Source organism: Nyctibius grandis, chromosome 15, assembly GCF_013368605.1.
Source record: "Nyctibius grandis isolate bNycGra1 chromosome 15, bNycGra1.pri, whole genome shotgun sequence".
Classification (NCBI taxonomy): Eukaryota; Metazoa; Chordata; class Aves; order Nyctibiiformes; family Nyctibiidae; genus Nyctibius; species Nyctibius grandis.
Genome location: NC_090672.1, coordinates 12,775,462 through 12,798,616, shown reverse-complemented (window position 1 = coordinate 12,798,616; position 23,155 = coordinate 12,775,462). Strand labels below are relative to the sequence as shown.

Here is a 23,155-nt window from a genome sequence, read left to right as displayed (position 1 = left end):
ACGTGAGGAGCATTCCAATGAGCGTGTTCTTTGAAAAAAAGGAGCTGAAAAATTACCAGCCACTCTGGTTATAGTGTCTTGTAAAGATGCCAGCGGGCAGGACGTGATTTAAGGTGCACATTTTTGCAAATCAGCGCCTTCATAACACCACTGAAAGGAGCAAGAAGAGGTATGGGGGGATCTGTGTTAAGATTAATATAGCCTCTTATCTTTACTTAGTGTGGAAGTTCCCAAAAAGGATGAGTGTGTCAGATCACTGCTTCTTTCTTCATATTTTTTTCTCCTTTCACTTGCTTTTCTGCGTTGCTGTAATCACGTAAATGGTGCCATTCATTGTACCCACCTTGCCTGTTGGCTTGCGGTGCTGAATATTAATTGAGCAGGATGATATCTGGTTTTCAAGCTTCGTAGATAAGCAAACCATTTTTACATTCAAGTGCTTCAACCTCTTTTACTATGATATTTTAAGACTTTCTTATCTTTGCCTGTCATAGAAGAAAACCTAAAAAGCCCGAACTTCTGAGACTTTGGTTTGGTTTATAAACCAAAGCTGCTTTCAGTAGCAGCTTTTTGTAGAGGTATGTATATGGTTGCCCTGATTTTAAACTTGGTTCTTTATTACAACACATCAGCTTTAATTTTTTAAGCCGTTGTGATTCTAGATTCTCAATCTCTCTCTGCAGTACTGGAGAAGAGAGGGAGAAACATGCTTTTGTATTTCAAAGGGCAGTTGAAAGACTTTTTGTTATTATTTGGCCTTGCTTCAAAAAAATGCGCTTTGGAGTGTGACAAACTAGCTGCTACACAGGCGTCTTGAACCGAGCCAAGTCAAAATGTTTTTGAAGTGTTGGGGATTTTCTTCTCAAACACAGAAACGTGCTCTGATTTACGTGCTAGGAGCGATAATGTAGTGCCCACGGCCAAAGTTGGGATGAGAGTGAATATAATTTTTTTCCAAAAGCAAGGGTCGGTTGCCAGGGGCTCTTGATCGGTTTTCCCTCTTTTTGCCCAGCTGTGTGAATACCAAATTAGTGGGACTTTTGTGCACTTTTATCTTGAGAATGGTGTTGTCTCAAAGGATAAGCAGTTTGGGGTGAGGTTATGAAATATCGTTATGTTCGTAGCCCTTCTTTAGGGAGGGGGTGCAGTACAGGCTGGTGTAATGTGGTGCCTGATCTTAAGTGCTAATAGTTAATAAGTTAATTTAAAAGTATGTTAGTGTTTGCTAGATTGCTTTGATTTCTTTTTCCTGTTTTTATCTATCACTGAATGTTGAATAAAATCATCATGTACTTGCTGATGGCACATTTATTCATTTTTCTGTCATTCTGTAGGTTTCTGTAGTCTCTTCTAGCATCTGCAGGTAACTAGTCGGCTTTTAAAACTAATGTACATCTAGTCAGCACTTCTCTGTGCCCCTTATGTACAAAGAGCAGACAAGAGTCACATTTATGGCCTGATGGAACCAGCAGTGGTGATGAGCTGCTGGGATGGAGAGATCTGCAAGTTCAAAGTAAACTCGCTGCTGAAGATGAGTATGCCCATAGTGGCAGAGCTGCGAGAGGCTGGCCATGTTTCTTTCTGAAGACAAACTTTTTGCCATAAAATTTTTCACTGTGTCTGCTGTGGGTCCATCTAGAGAAGGCAAGACTCCATCTAGGTTTAATGTGTTTGCAGAGGTGTTGGCCAGGTTTCTTTTATATCTATCTTATTAATAAGGTTTCTTTTATATCTATCTTATTAATAAAAGGGGAACTACCTAGCTGGGGCTTAGGAAAAGGATGAGGCTGCTGCTATTCTTACTCTTACTCCATGAAGGATAGCTATCTGACCTTCTCCTCTACGCTTCTCTCTCGTATTTTCGTTCCTTTTAATGCTTGAAGCAAGAGCTGAGTCCCTTTTCCTGACAGGAGGGAAGGAACGTTTCAGAATGAGATTGGAGGTTTGCGGAGTATCTGATTTATAGTATTTTCTGTCTTTAAGAGGGAATATTGTTCAGTTGGAGACGTACAAGGTATGAATTTGAGGATTAAGAGAACTGTGCAGGGTTATTTTTGAGGCTGGCTAACGTTGAAAACATATTTGACCCTCCTAAAGCTTTTTGAATGTTAATAAATCCCCGAGTGAAACAGATCGGAGGGCAGAGGTGTGAAAAACTTGCTCCAACCTGTGCTGTTACTCCATGTGTGTGCGCAGTCCCACACACCAGTGTCAGATGTATTTTGTTTATTCAGCTCTACAGTGAATGTTTTGTGTTTTCTTTTTCCAATGTAACCAATTTATATACGTGCTTCTATCTTAACTAGGTGCCTGCATCTTAAATAGATTTGTTTTTACACTTTTGTCTTCTGTTTTATGTTACTAGGCCAGGTACAAGCAGAGCCTTGATCCTACAGTGGATGAAGTTAAGAAGCTGTGCACGTCCCTGCGTCGGAACGCCAAGGAAGAGCGGGTACTTTTCCACTACAACGGACACGGCGTCCCCAGGCCAACAGTAAATGGGGAGATCTGGGTCTTCAACAAGGTGCGTGCCTGCGCAGCGGTGCTGAACGGCTGCACCTTTTTCACCGCTTTGTAAATCATTGAAGTGTTCTGTTAGAGAACAACTGGATTTCCATTAAAATGCGTTCGCAGGTATTTGGTTGGTTCCCTGCTGGCAGCTCTTTGCTTTCTTCGTGTTCTTGAGGTTCTGTGAGACCAAACAGGTTGTCCCTCACCTCCCGGCGGGGCAGGAGGGGCTTCTCTCAGATGCATTAAAGCACATTTGCAAAGCCCTGAGAAGCCAGCTACTTCCACTTGCCTCATTGGCTTCTCAGAGGTAGCACCCCAGCTCTGTTGTGTCTGAGCAGCGAAGCTCCCCGATGGACTTGGCTTCGCTGCCTTATGTCACTGACTGATTATTAAGTTCTTACTGTGAAGTTTATGCTTAAAATGTCTACGAACTCTGAACAGCCGTTGTTCAAACTACCTAGAGATACTGCATGAGGACAACAAACCGTAAGGCTAGCTCTGCTTCTAGAGCGCAGGGTACTGAAGAGCCTCCAAGGACAACATCGTAGAGTCTTTTATTTTTTTGAAGACTTTAGTTGTTCCTGCTTAGCAGTGGTTTGTAGCCGTGGTTTGTACAGCTGTGTAGAGACATGCAACACCCTATATAGTGTCTATAGAGGGTCGATGATTTAGTATGGAGTCTTAGGAAATTGGGAGGTACTGCTTGTAGCTGAAAAGTACTTTCAGCTGGCGTGGGACTTGCATTCATTGTTATCGATATGCTCCTGGTTTATTTTGGGGGCTTATTGAGCTTCTTTTCTCATGCTTCACATGTATTATGTTTATAATTGAATGACCATTCGCTGGTAATTTGAAAGAGCAGGGTAGAAGGGAAGGGGAGAAAGTGCAAGAGGGCATCACTTTATTCTGGTGCATCTATATTGGAGACTTGATTCAGCTTCAAAATGAATTCAGCTTCAAAATGAATTAGACCAGTTGGTCTGAATACTAATTCATTTTGAAGCTGAATTTGGTGTTTAAGAACAAATAGGAGTGACCTTCTTCTTACTTAACAGCCAGTGGGCAATAAATAAGCCAGAAAGAATGCTGGGCAGAATGTGTTACACGTGGAAGAAGGGGAAATTACCACTCAATGCAGTTGTGTGTTGTGCCAAGTGCTTTATTAAGAGCTTCCTCGGTATTTGCAGTTTGCCTGCAGTATCAGCTGGGGTGACGTGGTGTGGACGCCAGTGGTGGTTAGGGCCTGAGGTCTCTCTGATTTATCTTACAGACGGTGAAAAAAAAAAAATGTGGTTGTCGTGGAGGTTGATGGGGAAAGTTAAAAGTTAGTAATTTTTGCAGCATGTTACCACAAATTGGCTTTTTTTGAAAGGAAGAATCAGGAGTGGAACTTTTATGCAAAGGATTAAATTTAAGGAAGTACTTGGGGGCGGGAGGGGGGGAATCAGCAGTGTTTAAAAATCAGTCCAAAGGAATTCAGTCTGGGATCTAAGCAGAGGGCCTAATGAGGCTCAGTGTTATAGCCCTCTGGAATTGAAATAGTGGAGGTACTGAAATTTGACTTTGCTGACATTTTAAAATTAGATTTAAAATGCTCGTGTAGGCACTTGAAGTCTCAGCTATAAGAGCATAAAGGCAGAGCTGAAAGAGGCCTTGAGATCATCCAGGTGAGGGGCCAAAAGGAGTGAAACAGGCCTTGCTGGTGGATGTGGCGTGTTACGGGCTGACCTGTGGTTGTCAAAGCAAAGAAAATGTTTTGGATTTGTCCTGACTCCCCACGGGGTGAGGTTGGGCATCTTTCTCCTGTTCCCTGGAGCGTGTGGTCCTGGTGAGAGTCGTCAGGTCCTGGTGCAGGTGCTGCGGGAGAGCGGAGGGCCGTGGGGCAGAGAGGGGTGTGACATCTGTTTTAGCTCAAGGATAGGAGACGACAAGGAAATTCCAGGGGTCTGTCCAAACACTTCAATACGCTTTTGTTCTCAGTCTGTAATGCTCATTTTTCCTTTCCCTTTTTTTTCCTCCCATAGAACTGGTGTGCAGCCCTTGTGGGGCTGATGGCGTAGGCGGTGACGGAGAGGACTTCTCCCACTGCGTGCGGCACAGGCTGGCAGAGCTGCACGGGTTAGCGACCTTGTGCCTTAGGGCTGCCAGAGCTTGCAGGAATGTCGTGGTGTTGTCAGATTACCCCAAGCGATTCTGTGTTTGGGGTTGGAGGAGGTGTGCTGCGGCTGGGGGAAAAGGATGTGGCTGCTCCTAAGCATCTCTCCTGTAGCGCCACAGATTATTTAGATCTCCCAACAAGCGCCAGCGAGCTATCAGGGACAGCAGTCATGTAGTGGTGTGGGAGCACTTTGTAATGACGCTGGAGAAAGCTCACAAAGTGTTAGATCTTCTGTAATACCTTCCCCTTAATTTCTCAAGAGTTGGTATTCTAAAATTACTGTAGACCTCTGCCCTTGCACAGTTGGTGCTGTGTCTGAACTCATGTTTTAAAATGGTAATATAAGGGGAATGCTTCTCTCATATGCTTTGTTATCTACTCCTCTGAAGAACTGTCTGCTTATGTAGCTGATTGCCTTGGTTGACAAAGGGCCTGGCAGATGGGCTGGCACGTTCTCGAAGGTGTCCCAGGAACAGCCCCTGGGTAGCCCTGCTCTGCTCTGCTGTTCTCTGCTGGTGGAGCATCAGCAGATTGTCCCCCTGCCCCGCAGGAGGAGACCCCTGACCTTGCAGCTGACCTCTGTGTGCTGTAAGAAGCCTTCCTTGCATGGCAGTAGTGTATTCAGGAGAGATCAAGCATGGTATATTCTGATATGTAGATTAAAAAAGATAAAACCCTCAGGAAGTATCATGGAGCCTGATTCACTTCAGCTGCATGTCTCAGTCCCTTTGTTCAGTTAACAGCGTTCAAATGCTACCGGAGAGGGGTGTGAAGGAGGGAGGAGTATGGTGCAATTTGCATAAGGCATTTGAAAAGCTAGTAGCTAAATTAACTTGGTCTTTAAAAGCCGAACCTGCCTTCTCTCCTACAGACAGGTTTTCCTTGAGTTTAATTTTTTATGGATTCTGACAGGTTGTGCTTGCTGTAGTATAAACACCTCTGGTTACCTTCACCTTTGAGGCTTCACCTGTGAAGCAAGCCTTCCTTTTGATATTTAATCTAGCCTGACAGATGAAGAGGACAGTAGTAAATAAATAATCTGATACTCATCTACATTCATTTTATTAGGATTTAAACCTGACCTATATATGCTTTGGAGAAAAGAAGACAATAGTGAGGAGTGTCTCTGCAATGCCTTGCAGCACAGGGGGGTGCGGGGAGGTGCCCGCTCCTCTTCCTGCACCCTTCCTCCTCCCCTCAACACACGCTGCAGAAATTGCTTCAGCTCAGGAACTTTGTGGGGTCAGAGGCAGCATTAAGGGAAGCAGGAAGTATTTTCAGTTGTAATGTTTTTTTTTCCCTAGCTTTTAATCACAGCTGCTCAGTGAATGCAGTGCTACCCCGAGGCAGCACGTGAAGGCGTTTGTAGTGCTTGAGTTGGTAAATTTTTGCTTTGCAGCCTCACAAAATGTTCCTGAACTCTTTCGGTTAGAGAGAAAATCAGATGTATAGAAGGAATGGGGATGGGTTCCCGTAGGTTCATTGCCACAAGGTTCATTTGCTGAGATTTCTGAGGGATTCTACGAAGTTCAGAAATCCCAGGACAGAAGCTGAACCTTCTGAGGAAGCTTTTTAGCTTTAGAGAGATCTCTTCAGAGACTGCTCTTCAAGCACTGTTTCAACTTTGATAGGAAATGGAAAGAGAAATTGTACCACGCTTTGGAAGGAATGATTGTTTTGAAAGTGACCTTTTCCTGGGTCTGTTATGCCTTACTCCTGACAAAGACATGAAATGTGTGGATGGTCAGAAGCAAATTCTGCTGCTACTGTGAGAATATGAAACACAAAATGTGCATCGTCATTGTGTTCCTATTAAATCCTTTGGAAACTATTTACATATCCCTCATCCTGTCCGCAGCTCTGCTGAAGCATCCTCTATTTGACCAAATACGGGCCAGCAGCTGCAGTTCTCCTTCGTGCTGTAGAAGATCGCCGTGGCGCGTTGTTCTAACTGGCTGCTCTTGTTGTCACGCCTGACAAGCCAGTACTTAATTATGGAATTGTACCTTATTTCACTGTAGGCTCCCTGCTCTGGCTCACTGCACAGTCTGGGCATACCAAGGAAGGGCTGAGACCAGCCCTGTAAACTGGTTAATTTGGCATTATCTGGCATTTTGCCAGGTTTTGAAGATGCAATAACATGCTTTTCGTATATTTATCGTGAGTGCTGTGTATTAATGAGGAACAATGTTCTCTTTCTAGTTTTGCTTGCTACTATTTTCTGAGAAAATCTCAACATTGTTTCAAAAAGGTAATAATCAACCTCCCCTCGATTTCAAACATGTTTATTATGAAGTTCTGGGGAACTTCTCTGCAAAAATCTGAAGAATGGTTTTTTTTTTTAAATATTTTTGAGTCGCTTCTTAGGCAATTGGTTATGAAATCTGTTCAAAATCCGTTTCTAGTTTAGTTGTTTGTTGTGTCATTCCTTTAAACAGTCACAGAGGGATGGTGGGAGCTGTGTTAACAGAGCAGACACTTTCTTGCTCAAAACCAAAGTCAATACTGAGAACAAAACATACGGACAGGTTCTTTCGTGGCAGAGGCAAGATGAGCAAGCATCAAGAGATCACCCTGAGCAACCGTGCTAGAAAACTATTATTTAACACTTCTTTTTTCTTCAAACTCTCTCATTTGCATATCATTAGCAAATTTGGTAAGTTATATGTGACCCCCACAGTAAATTTGGAACATAAAACTCTTCTGGTTGGAAATATCACAGTATTAATCAGAGCTATAATCCAGTCTTAACTGTAGCAATGTGCATTATAAATATAAAGTTAAAACAATGCGTGCCCATAAAATCTCATTGATTATATGTGTCAGAGTGTTGTTTTTTTTTTTTTAATATGTAACTTACTATGATTGAAATGTGCGTAAACTGAGTGATACCCTTGAAAAAGGTCTGGGCCAAGGGTGAGTTGTTCATGTATCATTCCATCCTGCAACAATTTGCAAAGCTCCCAACTCCCTAAAGCTTTGGCTTTTATAAACAATTTTTCCTATTAATTTTAATGAAACAACTGAAACTGGTGTATACGGGCAAAACTGGATTTTGAAATGACTTACCATTTCCTGGCTTATCTAACATATGGTTTATGATCACTTCTGTCTTTATATATGCTGATGTGTCCTGGAAAATTTGATTTTGTAAAAGTTTCCTGGTTTTATTGCAGCTGCTTTAAGTCTCTTGGATTGAAATGGGGGTTACGATCCCATCCATCAGGCTCCTGGTGTTAATAGGAGCATCCCAGCTCTGACTGCAGTGCTGGGGGGCCGGGAGCAGGTTCCCCCCTGGCTGGGGAGGGGAAGGGCTCTGCGGTGGGGCTCGGTGTGTCTGGGGGGGCTCGGGGGGCTCAGAAGGCACAAAGCTGCTTAGGTTTATATTTTCAGTTCTGCCACTTCGTTTAGGGCGTGGCCCTTCATAGCTGATTTTAAATTTTGATTTTTGATTTGATTTTTGATCCTCCTTGTGTTTTACGAAGCTCTTGGCTCCAGTTATTTGGGGGCGTTAAGGTGGAAGGCAAGGAGCAAAATACGTCGTGTTTACAGAAACGGAGTTGTTGGTACTTTGCTGAAGGCAGGCTTTGTTGGTTTTAGTGTTATTGGATAATTCTGAAAGTTGCACAGAAGTTAAAGGCTGTAATAAAATTATGAAGCATCTCATTAAACTAAGATGGGGCAGCTGCTGATGGGCTGCGTAGTCTTAATTATCAATCTTGATTTATTGATGGAGTTTTCAGTTTGAGACGTTTGATGTTAAATTAAAGACAGCTGGTTGACATCCTTAATCAGTGTTGCAGAAATTTGAGATAAAATTGGACTATTAAATGCTGCTTGGAGTTGTTAGCACGTATCAAAGCGCTCTTTGCTGAGTTTTAGAATTTTAGTTTAGAGTTTAGCATTTCAAACAATACCTCAATAAAATCTACTTGTCGTTTGTGTTGGAGTTGGGTTCATAGTCCTCATTATTAGTAGATGTTGACTGGTATTTATGTTGATTAATAGGCCCAATGTTCAATCTAGGTTTTATTTTGTGATTTCAGGATTGGAATTTTCCAGTGTGTATTTTATTCTCCCACCAGTGAAAGTCCTGTTGCTTCTCTGGCTCTTTGTAACTCGAGTGTTTTTTCCTTCTCACAGAACTACACTCAGTATATTCCTCTGTCCATCTATGACCTGCAGACCTGGATGGGCAGTCCTTCCATTTTCGTCTACGACTGCTCTAACGCCGGCCTTATCGTCAAGTCCTTCAAACAATTTGCACTACAGAGGGAGCAAGAGTTGGAGGTGAGATCCCGCTCTGCTGCAGAGGTTTCCTTTGTGTCGCAGGGTTAAGTTCAAGCTTCCTTTGCTGGAAAATGTGTTTAAAACTATGTTGAAAGGCAAATTAATTTGCAAATAATTTTGCCACTCCAATCTTTCTGGTTCAGTTTGCTATCCTATTAAACTTGGAACAATTTTTAATACGAGCGTTAATTAAATGGTAATGTTAATAGGACCAGTTTATGCCCTAATAGTCTGTTCTGCTCAGATAAATGCTGAGGTGAACTAGACATATTTATTTTAGTTGCAAAAGTCTCGTATCTGGATGTGATGGGAGTTTTGTGCTGTTGAACTGAATGTGAAAATGTGAAACAAAGTAAAGTAAACCTGACAGAGGGGTTGTCACTGGTGGGTTTCAGTTTCACAGAGTGCTTAAGTTGAATGTGTTTCTAATGAAAAGCTGACTTTTGTTACAAATGTAATTACTAATAAATGTATTGAAGTAAATCTGAAATGCAAAGTGGAAGGTAAGAAGTCAGGATTCTTTGTGCAGCAGCTCAGGGTGGCAAGACACCCACTGCCAGAAACTCCTGCTAGCTTTTGCTTACGTAGATAAGCAAAATAAAGTCTACCAATCCCCACCATTCTGAATGTGTCACAGGGTTTCCAAGCTGTTAAGTTAAATGCTGTTGATATAAAGACTGGTGGTGTCCCTGGACTGTGGTAGACTTGACTGTTTCAGAGAAATATCTGTGAATTGTTTTAATTATCAACTGGATGGGCAGGGAAGGATTTGGTTTAATATCCAGATTTTGCAGGTATTTTGCAGATAAGGAACATCCATTTAGCAGCATGATGTGGATATGAAGTGGCATAGTATTAAGTGTGATAAATTAGTTTAAAAGTTCATTTTTCCAGTTGATCCTGCCTTTGTTTGTTTTGGGTTTGTTCTAATACTTATAATAGAAGGCTACTGTTTTTCTTGCCAAAAGGCATTTTTCAGACCTGGAAACTGACCCCAGCTTTTAGAAACTGGGATTCCTGCGGTTGCTTCCCTGATTATTGTCCTGTTTGGCATCACGAAGCCTGATAGCAGCAAGGCCAACCTGGTTAGCAAACACCTTGCCGTGCCTGCCGTGGAGCTCCGAGTGCTGCTTGGAACGTGTCGTGGCGATGGCACTGGATGCTCTTAATCATCTCATTAGCCAGCTCTGATGCTTCTGAGTGTATATAAATACACCGTCATTCTGGAGAATGAAGCAGGCACTGTCAGTGTGCTGTGCTAACAATGATAAAACACTAGGCTGGTTATTTCTGATTAATTTTCTGTGTAGTTGTGACTTTGTGTTTCCTCTGACTCACACTAGCTTCATACAGCAAAGGTCTTAAGGCCACATTTGAGGTGTACAGAAATGAAGGCTGAAATATGTCTTCTAGATGTGTGCTTTGCTGCACAAGATACAACTTTTTGATTTTCAACTTTCTTGTGTGAAGTTTTCCCCAGCGTCCCTTACAGCTGCACGCGAGCTTGTTCTGTTCCGTGTCTGTAGGAACGGGGTGCTGCGGTGGGAGTGCCTCTTTGTTTCCCCTCCAGCAGGATATGTGACTAACTACTCCTAATTGGACCTGAGGAACTCACAGTTTTTATTTTTCCATCTTCAACATTAATTCTTAAAAAATTAGCTTAACGACAGCACAGCAGAATGTTATCTGGCATTAGCATCATGTCTGGGGGGAGAGTTTTTCTAATCCACCATCTGGGATGGGAACGTCTCCTCTTCTGTAGCTGCATTAATGTCTTCCACAGGGGAAGAGGATTCTCACAGCGGGAGTTGTGTGAAGCTGGCAGGTCTGGTCAACGCTTGAAATAACAACTCCTAGTTTCTGTCTTGGGGCAGAGTTCCTCCCAAGTTTACCTTCACCACGTCTGTTAATTCAAAAAAGGCTTGGTTTTCTGTTAAGTGCTTGTTTCTCCGTCTAATTATGTAGGTACAGAAATGTTTTCAGTAACAGTGGTTTAAAATACATATATTGTTTGCCTCTCTGTTAATTGCAAGCAGTGATACTTGCAAAGCCCTTAGCTCTTCCTCTGGACAGACAGAGCACTTGCAAGTGGGAAACCTGAGTCCTCCTTAGCTTGGGCAGCTATAATTTGCTTTCAGAACAAATAAATTACCACCATCTTATAGGAATGCTAGCATATTTCATTATAATTGATAAATTAATATTACCACTATTATTTTGTCTGAAAGGCTGTGGATTTTGTCTGAAAGGTTGCCCTGAAATAACAATAAGTAACACAAGGAGTACTCTGGTGATAGTAAGGAATTTTTACTTACAAAGCCTGCGCAGGAGAATAAGCATCACTTTGCCTTGAGACTGTGTTTCTGCTGAAAGAAGCTGTGTTAGTTGTGGCCTGCTGCAAGGTCTGCAGCCAACTGCTTGCTTACAGAAGCTGTTGACTATAAAAAGCCTCAAAGATGGTAGATAAATGCATATTAATAATTTTGATAACGCTTCGTATGCGGTAACTTTACATAGTTCATTTACTGTTCTTACAGCTGTGAATCAGTACGTTTTTGCCAGTTTATGGTTTTTAATCTTTATTTAGCTGCCTTCTTATTCTGTATCTTGCCCTAATAAACAGTTACATTTGTGAGGGAACCCAAGCAGTTAGAACGCCTGACGTCAGTGGGTGTTCTAAGGATGCAAAAATAAATGTTCCAAGTGGGCTTTACCCAACCCTCTTCCCCCCACCCCGCCCCTCCTTTCTTTTAGTTGTAAAATAATGTTTTGCTACATCATTGTCCCTAGAAGTCTGACAAAGTCTGTAATGACTAGCTGGTGTTGTATGTTCATTTTCTGGTTGTTAACAGTTCATCCCCTAATGGACAAATGTTGACACCGCGTGTGTCACAGCTGCTTTAGTTCCCCTTGCTGTCTAGAAGCCAAGAGTTGAGCAGGTCTTGGAGTAAGAGCTGTTGAACCGAGGGGCACTACCAGCCCATGACAAACGTCAGGTCGTCAGTGCTGCACACTACTCAGAAAGCAGAAAATCCACCTAAATGTGCTTCCCACCTACGGAGCCCGTTTGTGAGGATGCCCAGAGGGCAAGTCTGTCTTTAGGAAATGAACAGCCGTAGCTAAGGAGTTGGACTGCTTTATATGCATGAATCTGTGAAGAGCTGATGCTTTCCACACTCTCTCATGCCTTTCTCCTCAAATAAAATATCTTTTTATTTATTATTTATCTTTAGTATTTTAATTACCTATTTTTTTTTGTTATTAGCATACAGCTTAAGTTTTATTGAGAGTAAGTGTCACTAGAGGACAAGGGATGACTTGGGGGTAGCTCCATTTCTGCCCAGGGTATGGCATGAATCTTTGCTGAAAGCAGCACAACTCAGCTGAGAGCGAGGACAGGTCTTTGCTAATTTGGACAACTTGAGAAAGCCAAAGTGTGTCACTGCTGCCTCTGGGATTAGAATGGAAAAAAAATTATTTAAAGAATCAAAAAACTTATTAGGTTGCAGAATTTGTGAAATAGCATCTGGAACTTCTCCGTAGCTTAGCAGGTTGCTGTGCTAGACAGGAGGTGTGTGATGGTGCCAGGCTCTGGGTTTGGAACACAAGTGTTCTGTTCCCCATCGACCCTTCTGAGACCCCAAATGGATTTCCTCTTCAGATAGACAGAATTTTTCACGTATTAAGGTGGTAAACAGTGTGTTTATCCGTCAACTGTATCACCTTACTCAGTTGGCAAAAAAAATGAAGCTGGCTGAAGCGTTGGTCTTGGAAAGAATGTACTTGATAACACAGTGAATAGATCACTTTAATGGGGCTTTGCTTTCTAACTCCGACATGAAAGAGCAATGAAGACACCGCGTGCGTTACATTTCTTTCCCCTGTTCCTTTAAGAACCTTTGAGTACCATAAATCAAAATTCTAGGTGGCTGAAGTGTTTCAGTTTACCTGTTTCAGAAAGGCACTGGAAAGATTGTATCTGCCGACGTGGTAATATTTGCATTGCAGAGGCAGTGCACATTCTTTTTCTCTTGTTGGAAGATAGCCTCTCTACTTACAGACGGTCATTTTCTCTCTTCCTTTTTCCAGTTTGACCTTTTTGCTCTAGTGAAGTAGGAAGATGTATGGGGAGAAACACAGGGAGTTCAGTATTCTTCTGGCTTACCAACAAGGGTCATCTTTATACTCCGTGGCAGGAGATGCTGTCTAGTCCAGCCAAATGAATTGCATTTTGCCATTTGAAGCTATTCTGCCAGCTGTGGTGAATGGTTATGAGCTGCAGGAAGGACGGTTTTCACTTAAATGTAAAAGAAATTAGCCCAACTTGCTTCTACAGTGCCTGATTCCAAGCTGGCAGACGTGAACTGGAGACTCTGAAGTGGTGATCACCGTTCAGTCTGTTGCAAGTTGCTGGTTTTGGTGTGTGGTGTTGTTATGGTAAACACACTTAAATATAGTTAATTATTTATGAGTTAAAACTGTGGCTGGTGCTACCACAGTCGTACATTTCTCTGAATCCAGAGGTCCATCAAACTTTGACAGCTCTTCATTGGTTATTTTCAGAATGGTGTAGAAATTAACTTTACTGAATTCACTAATTTCCTCGATGTCTCCAGGTGGCTGCAATTAACCCAAACCATCCCCTTGCTCAGATGCCTTTGCCGCCCTCCATGAAGAACTGCATCCAGCTGGCAGCCTGTGAAGCCAATGAACTGCTACCCATGATCCCGGATCTGCCAGCTGACCTCTTCACATCCTGCCTTACTACACCGATCAAAATTGCTCTGAGATGGTGAGTATCTTCCCCATTCCTGAAGGCAAGTGTATAATGTGTAGCTTGTCTGTTGGAATGATAGATTTCTTAATCCAAATGCTTCATCTAACCTCAGGTTTCTCTGCAATATTGAATTACAAGATTTGAACTATGCGATTGGGACAGCATTTTATTAATCAGAACTAGAAAGGTGAAAATATTGTTATCTTCTACTTATTACATTTTAGATTCCAGCTCAATATCTAGGTTTGCTTAGATTAAGGGATTTACTGTTCTGGGAATTAAGTATCTGCTTCTTCAGAGAGCAGAAGTACTACATAGTGCGATACAACTTTTTGTAAATTCTCCTTTGTACAAATCGTATTCCAAATATTGCAGTCTCTGTAAATAATACAATAGCATTAAATAATGCTGTAGTGAAAGAAATTGAGCAATAAAAAAAGAAAGCTGTTACGGAATGACACACCAGGTTAATTAGGCAGAAAGTTATAAAAGAGTGCTACAGATAGCAGGGGCTTTCGAAGAGCAATATTTTTACCCAACAACACAGAGGACCATGAGCAATTGTGGTGCCAGCTGAGGACATGGTGCGAGGAAGCCAGCGTGTGCACCCAGGTAGTACGTAGCTCTGCTGATACTTGTTGAGTGGAGTCCACAACCAATAAATAAAACCAAAAGCGACCCAGGATTCAGCAAGTGGAGATTTAAGTTCAAGTTCTAGAGAGAATGCTTTCACCAAAACACCATGTTACTGTGGAGAGAAGAGTGAAGCAAGTGCTTTTTGGGGTGGATACACCAAGGCTTGCAGTTATTCTGAAAAACTCATTATTGTGGGTGTGTGTGAAATCAATACTGTGTGGACACGGTGACAACCACTTAATTTGTGTTGTTTTCACTAATTCATTAAATCTTTGTGAGAATCCCCAGCGTGGGCTTTGCCTATTGAAGATTAACTGGTTTATAGCAAACTGAAGCTTCATAAGTGGAGTGAAAGCTGCTGGCATTGGGACCTCAGGGTTCTCCTTCCCTTGCGGTTACCAGAGCCACGCTTCAGAGTTTGTGCCACATTGAAAGTGAAAATGCTGAGGCTCTGTAAGAGGGGTTTGGGGTTTGGTGGCGTTGTGTTGTTTGGTTTGGTGTTTTTTTTGAAGGGAGTCCCTTCCAAACATTTATACTGCTTTATACAACACTGGTTAGTGCACAGTTTATATATACTGAGAAAGGGGTTTGTTTTTTTGCATGTTGTGATCTGTTCAGGAATTTTCTGTTACTTCATCTCCATGGGAACACGGCTGAGGGGGTGAGCAGGGCAGGTTCTCAAGCAGAGCTACACCTGGCATAAGCGTGAGATATTCTGAGAGTTGTGTCTCGTTGGTGTTTGACAGGAATCGCGTTTGTAAACCTGCAGCTCAGGGGAAGGATTTAAAACTCTTGACCTCCGCTGTTTGCGGGGTTGGTGCTGGTAGATGCCCTGCGAGCTCCGGGATAGTAAAGCATTTCCTACTCCATCTAATCCAATGATTATGTGTGGTGTTTACTGCACACACAAAATTTTCTCCTCTGTTCTCTGATGAAGATTATGCTCCTTTTATATTCCGCATTGATTGCCATTATTATGGTTGTGTTTTATTGCTTACAGGACTTGCATGGATAAAGCGCTTGCTTGCGGAGCGTTGTTATTCACTGCTGTTAAACATAACACACGCAAAGCCAGACCCTCCTCCTGCATTCCAGCTCCTTGGTGCAAACCCTGTGTTGGTGTCCTAAAGCAGACAGTTGATCAAAAATAAAGGTGTAAACCTTTGTCGTTAAAACTTTTCCTTAGTTCAGTCTAGCCCTTTTGCTAAAGCTGATCCAGAACCCGGCAGAATTGCTCTTGAAATACAACATTTCTGCAATTCTGGACTGACAGGCTAATGAGGTTTCATATACTGAATTTATGGGCAAATAAAAGTTTGATGAATAAATTTCTGTACATCCCAGTTTGTGCTCTGTAATTTAAGTAAACAACTGATGGACAAAATCACTTATCAAATGGGATTGCAGCTGCATCCGCTTCAGTCTAATTTCAGGGGAAGAAAAATTGATGCTGGTAAGAGAAACACAGGTCAGTCGTGCCCTTCTGGATGTGCTGCCTGAAACTCCTAACGACGGTCTGACAGTTCCAGGAATCCAGTGTACGAATTCTGGCCAGCTTGGTACTGGTTATCTTCGTGTGTAGTGATGTTGTGAGCTGATGTGTTCCAAATATATGGGGTAACTATATATAGCTGTATGTGAGGCAAGTTTAGAGCTAAGCTGTGTGGATTGTTAATCCTGACGGATAGGCACTAATCAGGAAGTAGACGCAGCTATTGCAGGAACAGGAAGAAATTAGGATGTGTTTGGTGCATTGTTTTACGCAGACCTGGGTCTCTCACGCTGTCTGAAGCAAAAAGCAACTATATTGGAAGTTGGGATCAGCAGTGAGTGCGTCATGTGCTTGTGTTGTCATCGCTCCCTGAAGACGTAAACAAGCTGCAATTGTATGTTGAGAATTTTACACATCAGGGAGAAGGCTGTGCTCGTCTGTTGTCTTCAGGACCCTGTGGCTTTGAACGATGAGGCCCCACTCATAACAGAGTAGCAGGGCTCCTGAAAAGTGCTGGAAAACCCCCAGCCCAAAAAGAAACAAAAAAGTTTGGGAACTGCTCAGACTCGGGAAATTCAGAGCTGCAGTTTGCACACCAGAACGCTAATGCCGCAAGCTTGTGAGCACACAGAAAAAAGAACTCGATCTGTGACAGCTGATTTTCAGTTGGGTCAATTAAAACAAACATTTAAAGTGTTTTGCATTTCTGCTTGAGATTTTGGGGGGAGGTTAACTGACCCAATCCTCTGTCCCAAATTTAATTAGGGAAATTAAATCGAGTTTCAAAATATTCCTGTGGTATCTGAGCAGAAGCCAGTTGAGCATTGTTATAGGTATTTCTGGTGAGCATTGTTATCTGTATTTCTGGTTTTCTTCTTTATTGCCTGACATTTATTGGTGTGTTTCCATGCAGCTCTAACGTAGCTTGCCTGATGTTTGTGATGATGAAACCAGCCATCACTTGAGACGTCACATTTAGAGCCTTGGAGCGATGGAAGGGCATTGCAGATACAGGATGAGGAATAGTTTGTTTATGAGCACGTTTTCTTGGCAATAGGTTGGTAGAGAGGAAATGCAGAGAGTCTGCTACTGGTTAATTGGGGTTTTAATTAACTAGTCTTGTTCAGAGTATTCAGGGCATTGGTGGGGGGTTTCACTCTAACAGGCCCAGTGAATACAAAAGCAGTGAGTGCTTGCTGCTTCACTGCCCTCCTGGTGAGCGTCAGACAGGTTGTGGCCAGGGCAGGAACGGTGGTCTCTCACTAGTCAAGTGCAATCTGGTTCAAATTCAAATGAAATAACTGAAATCTAAGCTTATTTCCACGTTGCCCACAGTGCCATACAGGCAGCTCCCCAGGGAAGTGCTGAATGCCAGCTGCAGGGTGCGTTTAGGGGTGACAACACCCGTTTGTGGTTGGCCCTCAAAGGTGTGCCTGCCCTGCCCTGCCCGTGTAGGGAGCGCTTGGCACGCTGGCATTTCTCCTCTTGTGCGTCTTGACTGCGTGGGGCGAGCTTTCTGCCTCTAATCCAACAAGCTGTAATCAAACGCCTCGTGCTTAGGAGAAATCCTTGCAAAAAGGAGGCTGATGTGTTTATTTGCCCTGTGGCAAATGCGCTCTGCTCCCTGGCCCGGAGGAGGCTGGCTGTGCCCAGCGGAGTCAGGATGCTCGTCCTTCTCTTCTCTCTGCTGTGTGCAGCACTGCCCTGTTTATCTGTGAGCCTGTAAGATATTGCTGAGTGAGGGAGGTTGGGTAAATCATAGCTCGGCCGAGGGGCTTCTGAAGTGAATACAAAATCCTGTGTGACGGGGTGATAGGTGGGACTCGCTTTTCTTTATAGAAAGCAAATGTGTGACAGTACACAGTTGTGCTGGCTCTGTTACCGTCCTCTTTCAGATACGTTGTAATGCACAGGCACTGAGGAGAGGAGGCTTCTGGCATCCGTAGTCTGCAGGGAGGTTCCAGCCGGGTTCCAATGACCTAATTCTGCCGTGCTGAATTCTGCCTGCAGTTTTTGTTTAGGAGGGGTATTTCCCTGCGTGGTTCTGTAATGCGGCGTTGTAAAATTTTTATATTTTGGCAGATTGTATAGGGATCCCACTGTAGTGTTCAAAGATAGCTGTATGACTTTTATTTTTTATGATGGATGGCGCACACATCAGAAAAGCAGCCTGGAGACCACTTAGCTTTTCAGAGCCCATCCCTGTTCTTGGCAGGAATGGATGTCCTGCAGGCAGGGGATGCCACGAGAAATCTGGAGGGTCCTCAAGGTTTCAGAAATGGGCTCTGCACATCTTGTCTTTAAAGAAGTGCCTGTTCTCCCCTTTTCCTGGGGAAGAGCCTTTTGGCTGTGGATGTCGTGGCTCTGGTGGAAGGAGGGGCTCCTGCTGCAGCAGCTCCAGCCGCTGCTGGGTGCGGGAGGTGGGTTTCCTGGGCAGCCGAGCCCTCCCATACCGCGCTGCCCGCGGAGCTTTGTGCTCTGGCACGGGGGAGTGTGGGGCTTCCGTATCAATTTATGTGTTACATTGATGGGTAAAGTCTTCATTAACCACCAGCGAGTGGATTTGTGAAATACTGGGAAGATGGGCTGGGAAGGTAGTGGTATCACTGAGGAAGTCATTTCTCAAGTTGAATTTGCTGGTTTTTCTTCCCAGATCTGTTGTTTCTTCCTTCTGCCCTCTGGGCCACGCAGCGTGTCCTGGGAGTGCTGGGGGAGGGAGGCAAGAGCTGGGAAGCTGGGCTGGCACTCGTGCTGCCTCCCCACACTCCTGGGCTTTAGCGACTGGGGATTTTCTAGGCACAGCGAGTGATAGTGCTACCAGGACGCTGCGTTTCCCAGGGCCGGCGTTCCTGAAGTCGTGGTGTTTGTAATGCTGAGGAAATGGAATCAGCACTTTTTTAATTGAATAACCGAGGTGTTTGAACTTGACACATCCCTCTCATTCCCTCCCTTTCTCACTTTCCTGCCTGCGGTGCCAAATCTCTTCAGGGAAACCCAGCCAACGCTAATCATTATTCCAGAAGCATAAACCTCCTCGGCTCTCGTGTTGTCTTGCTTCTCCCGAGAGACCGTGCCGGATGACTGTGAGCCCTTTCCCCCTCGCTATGTGTTGGAAATCTTGTCACTGTGACAGTTACAATACCCCGGTTTTGACACCTGACGATGGAAATCGCCGCATAATCACGAGCGTGACAAATATTGAGGGCCTTGTTTGAGTCTTATTATGCTGTGGCAAAGTTTTCTACCCAAACACCATTTTAAAAGCAGGAGCGCTGTAATAAAGAAACCTCCTTCCGAAGAACCTTGTCATTAAGTATTCAATTAGTATGTTTTATTTTTATTCCCTTCTCCACAGGTTCTGTATGCAGAAGAGCGTCAGACTGGTGCCAGGAGTCACGCTGGATTTAATAGAGAAGTAAGCCAAATTTTGTAATTTTTTTTTCCCTCTTGCTCTTAATTTCCTCATTATTTCTAGCATTTCTCTTGTTTGTCTGCAAGGAAATTTCTTTGGAAAGCTTCTCACAGAGTCTGCACCTACAGTGTTTGTCATTCCTTGCCTTGCTGCGTGTTGCTGAAATAAGCAATGACCATAAAAGTGAGCAGTTGCTCAGGGAGCAGCGTCGCAGCCGGGAGTTACGGCTGCGCTGGGGCTTGGCTCGGCGAGTTCAGTCCCAGAGCTCTCGCCGCTTGTGCTGTCATCCTGGGCTAGCTGAGAAATGGCAACTGTGCACACAGATGGTGGCCACGTTCCTGGAAGTCCAGCACTGAAAAGCCACGTGCGTGGCTGGCTTTGACGTGGGTTTTGACCGTGGGAGCGTTGAGAGGGACGTGCTCGTACACCCCACGTCGCCAAAACAACTAATGAACAGAAAAACACTTAACCAAAAATACTGTTTTTCACTTCGTCACTGCACTGTCCTACTGTCCTTTGTCTGATAGCGTTGTTATGTTTCAGACTTAACACCTCTGAAACATGTTATAATCCTTTAATCCAAGCAATAGTTGAGCATAATTACTGGTTGTCAGGCAGCTGAGGCAAACTGATTAACCAAGACAACTGCTCTTCAAATTCTACTTCAGTTTATACCAACAAGGTAGACTTTGAAATAATAATAATTGCCCACTGTAGTCTTTGCTGGTTTTAAAGTGTGAGTTAGTTTGTTTTTTTTAAAGGGAAGCATTTTCTTAAAGACAGGGCAGCAGATGCTTGCAGGGACTAGATGCAGGAGTTCTGTGCTCCCTGCATTGTTCCTGAATGCCCTGTTTCTGGAACATTGATACACACACACACAAACTGTCTGGGAGTGATTAATTAAAGATCATTCAATTTCTGATAAATTTTGACTCCAGAAATATTGTTGTTGAGATTGGTTAGAACTCTTCTACCACAGGGGTGTCTTTTGTCTAAGATGAAAACTGTGGAATGGAAGGGCATCCTGAAAAGGGTTAGGAGAACAGGAATCTGGGTAATAACCATGAATTCTTAATAGAAATATATTATCATACTTCCTTGTTTTTAATAAGCTTCTCCATGGTGTAGCAAAGTGCAGCAATCATTCATTGTGCGTGCTGCCGGTAGCAAATTATCTGTTAGAGCAGCAGCAATGAGGGTAAGGTTGCATCAGCTAAAATTTCTGGTTCAGTTTTTGCTTTAGTAAATCATTCCCTGTTAACTTACACGTTTTACATTCAGATGAGGTTAAAAATGCTTCTCAATGCTGCTAGCTCTTCCACAATATGTATTTTGAAATAGGCTCATCAGTTAAAAGCTATTTAGTGGTAGAAAGGTGTGTAGCTCCCTGACTTGTTTAAATGAGCAGAGTGAAGGGGATGTTGTTCTGGCTGTTGGACAGCAAAGGGAAGCAGAAGTTCTTCCTGAACTGATGGGCTCGTCGTCAGCGTGGACTGGGATCACCTCGGGCCACTGGATGTAGTGTTCCAGTACAATGACTATATTATGTTAATTGCAATTAACATATTGCTACAAGAGTGGATCTAATCAAAGAACATATGGTGAGGGTCAATGAAGGTCTGAGGCAGGTAGCTCAAGAATTGGCTTCATGGAGCAGTCGGACGTGCTGCTGAGGGTTAAATACTCTTTAAATAGTGATTTACTGGCAAAAAAAGAGTTTTCTTCAGTATTCTTGATTCGTGTTGGCTAATACCACAGCACACATGCATTCTTTAAAGGCTGTCTTCATGGAGGGTGTGCCAGAAGCAGTTCCTGTGGATATCAAATATTTAAACCTCATCACCTTAATCTGCTACATATATCAATTATAGAAAACACATGTTTTTTATTACAGTCTCGAGATAGGCCTGAAATACTTCTTGGATTGCCTGTGTGTATGTTGTAATTTATAATTTGGTTGTCTTTAAAACTGGGGAAAGAGTTTATATTGCAATTAAGCCTCAGACTTTGAGACTAAATTAGGCTGCACCTTCTTTGAAGGGCTCAGATTTCTAATTGTCTGGGCTGAGCCAGCATCCTGGTGAATAAACGTGTGGTGTATCCTGATGTGCATTTGTATTACGGATCTTCTGAGATGAAGCCAAAATAATCCCTAGTTTAGAAATAAGGATCTTTGCTGGAGCCAGACAGTAAAATGTGAAGAAAAAAGGAAGGAAAAAGATGTTGGTGGAGTGCGAGGAATTTGGGAACCTCTGGCTGACACTTCGTGAGAGGCTTCAGCGGCAGCATCAGTGTCGGGCATTCCTGCTGCCTTGGCTGGTCTGTTCTGCTTGATCACAAGTCATCCTGTCATCGGTGCTGGCACAACGTGCTGTGTGGCTGCTGAGTGAAGTGAACTGGGGCTTTGTTCTGCTTTTTAAACATTTTGGAAAAAATCCCAAGGAATGGTTTAACTTAGTGTAGGGTGGGAATACAAAGGTGGGTGCTGAGAATCAGGGGTGTACAGGAATGCTTTACATTGCTGCGTTGGGCTCCCGCTCCTGAAATCACGTTCTCAGGAGGGCAAGAATGGTCTGCTGCTTCCCTGGGATTTTTTCCCTGGCTCCATTGTGCAGAGGGAAGGAATTCTCTAAACAAAAATCCCGGTGACCTGAGAGCTCTTCACGCTTCTGGTGGGACCACTTAGACAAGAGTCTTTTCAAACGACCATGCAAATATGGTACCACAGTTCCCTTTCACAGCTGGCGAGGAGCCTGCTCCCTTGCTGTCAGGGTTTTGTGACAAAGGACCTTTTCTGAATGTCAGCTCTGAGTCACGTAGGCAGGAGCAGTGTGGGAGAAATTTGTCTTGCTGCAGCGTGTGCTGTTGCTGTTCTGCGAGCGGAGAGCCCGTCTCCAGGCTGTCATTCACCAGCCCCAAATCCATTTATAAAAATCACTAGAAGTAACAAATTTGAGACTAAAATTAGTTTCCACTTTCCAGTGTTGTCGAATGTCACAGACTGGAAATTATTAATGTTTTAATGTCTATTGATTATTGATGAGTAATGCTTCAGTAGGAACCAATTTAAAAGACAAAGCAGGCAAAATAAAATCCCAAGATATCACACAGCAAAAGTAATGTAATTAGGGAAAATGTAGAAATTGTACTGTAATATAACGAATAGCTTTGGTGCACGCCCTCAGAGCTGAGCTCATCAGTTGCCTTCAGGATGGGTGATTGGAGGGCAGGAGAAGGACAGCAGCTGGTTAGTATCATCATTTTTTTCCCCTAGGTGATCCCAGTAGCAAATATCAGGGACCCCAGTCTCTTTTAGTGAATTTTCCTCTGCCAGGCTGGCGTGTGGTGGCCGGAGGGCTCTGGGCTCGCGCCGCCCAGGAGCAGCAGGTCAGGCTGCGCTGGGTGAACGGGGCGATGCCGAGCGTGCCCTGGTCCTGGCTGGGGACCTGGTCTTAAACGAGCGTTGCTTTAGCCCCCTCCCCTCGACGTTTAACACAAACAGCAGCTTTTCGCTAACTTTGGGAAGTGAGAGTGTCAGTTGGGAAGAGTTTGGTGTGTGGGAAGTCATGGGAGGTGATGGTTGGTTTGAAAGAGTCAGGGGACAAAACCTGAGGGTGGCAACAATGTCGCCAAGTCCTGTGACAATGTAGCTGCTTGTAACAAAGTTACCAGGTGCTGCAACAATGTTGCTGTATTGAATCAATGTTGCAAAGTATCATAATAATGATGCTATATTGCAACAATGTTACTAAGTGTTGCAACACTGTTACCAAGTATGACAACAATGTCGCTAGATATGGTAACAATGTGACACTCTTCACCTGTCTAAATAAACGAAATTGTCCTTGCTGCGTCAGCAGAGGAGGCCCAGTGCTAAAC

The 23,155-nt window shown here is 43.5% G+C and overlaps 1 protein-coding gene across 3 annotated transcripts in view; it reads left to right on the top strand.

The window, feature by feature from the left end:
* Nucleotides 1–23,155, top strand: part of RPTOR (regulatory associated protein of MTOR complex 1) — a 132,069-nt gene that overhangs the window by 29,358 nt on the left and 79,556 nt on the right. For all 3 annotated transcript variants that reach the window (XM_068413583.1, XM_068413582.1, XM_068413581.1), the window contains exons 4-7: nt 2,366–2,524; nt 8,813–8,959; nt 13,576–13,751; nt 19,220–19,279. In XM_068413583.1, coding sequence (XP_068269684.1) covers nt 2,366–2,524; nt 8,813–8,959; nt 13,576–13,751; nt 19,220–19,279 — 542 coding nt within the window. The remainder of the gene's footprint in view (nt 1–2,365; nt 2,525–8,812; nt 8,960–13,575; nt 13,752–19,219; nt 19,280–23,155) is intronic.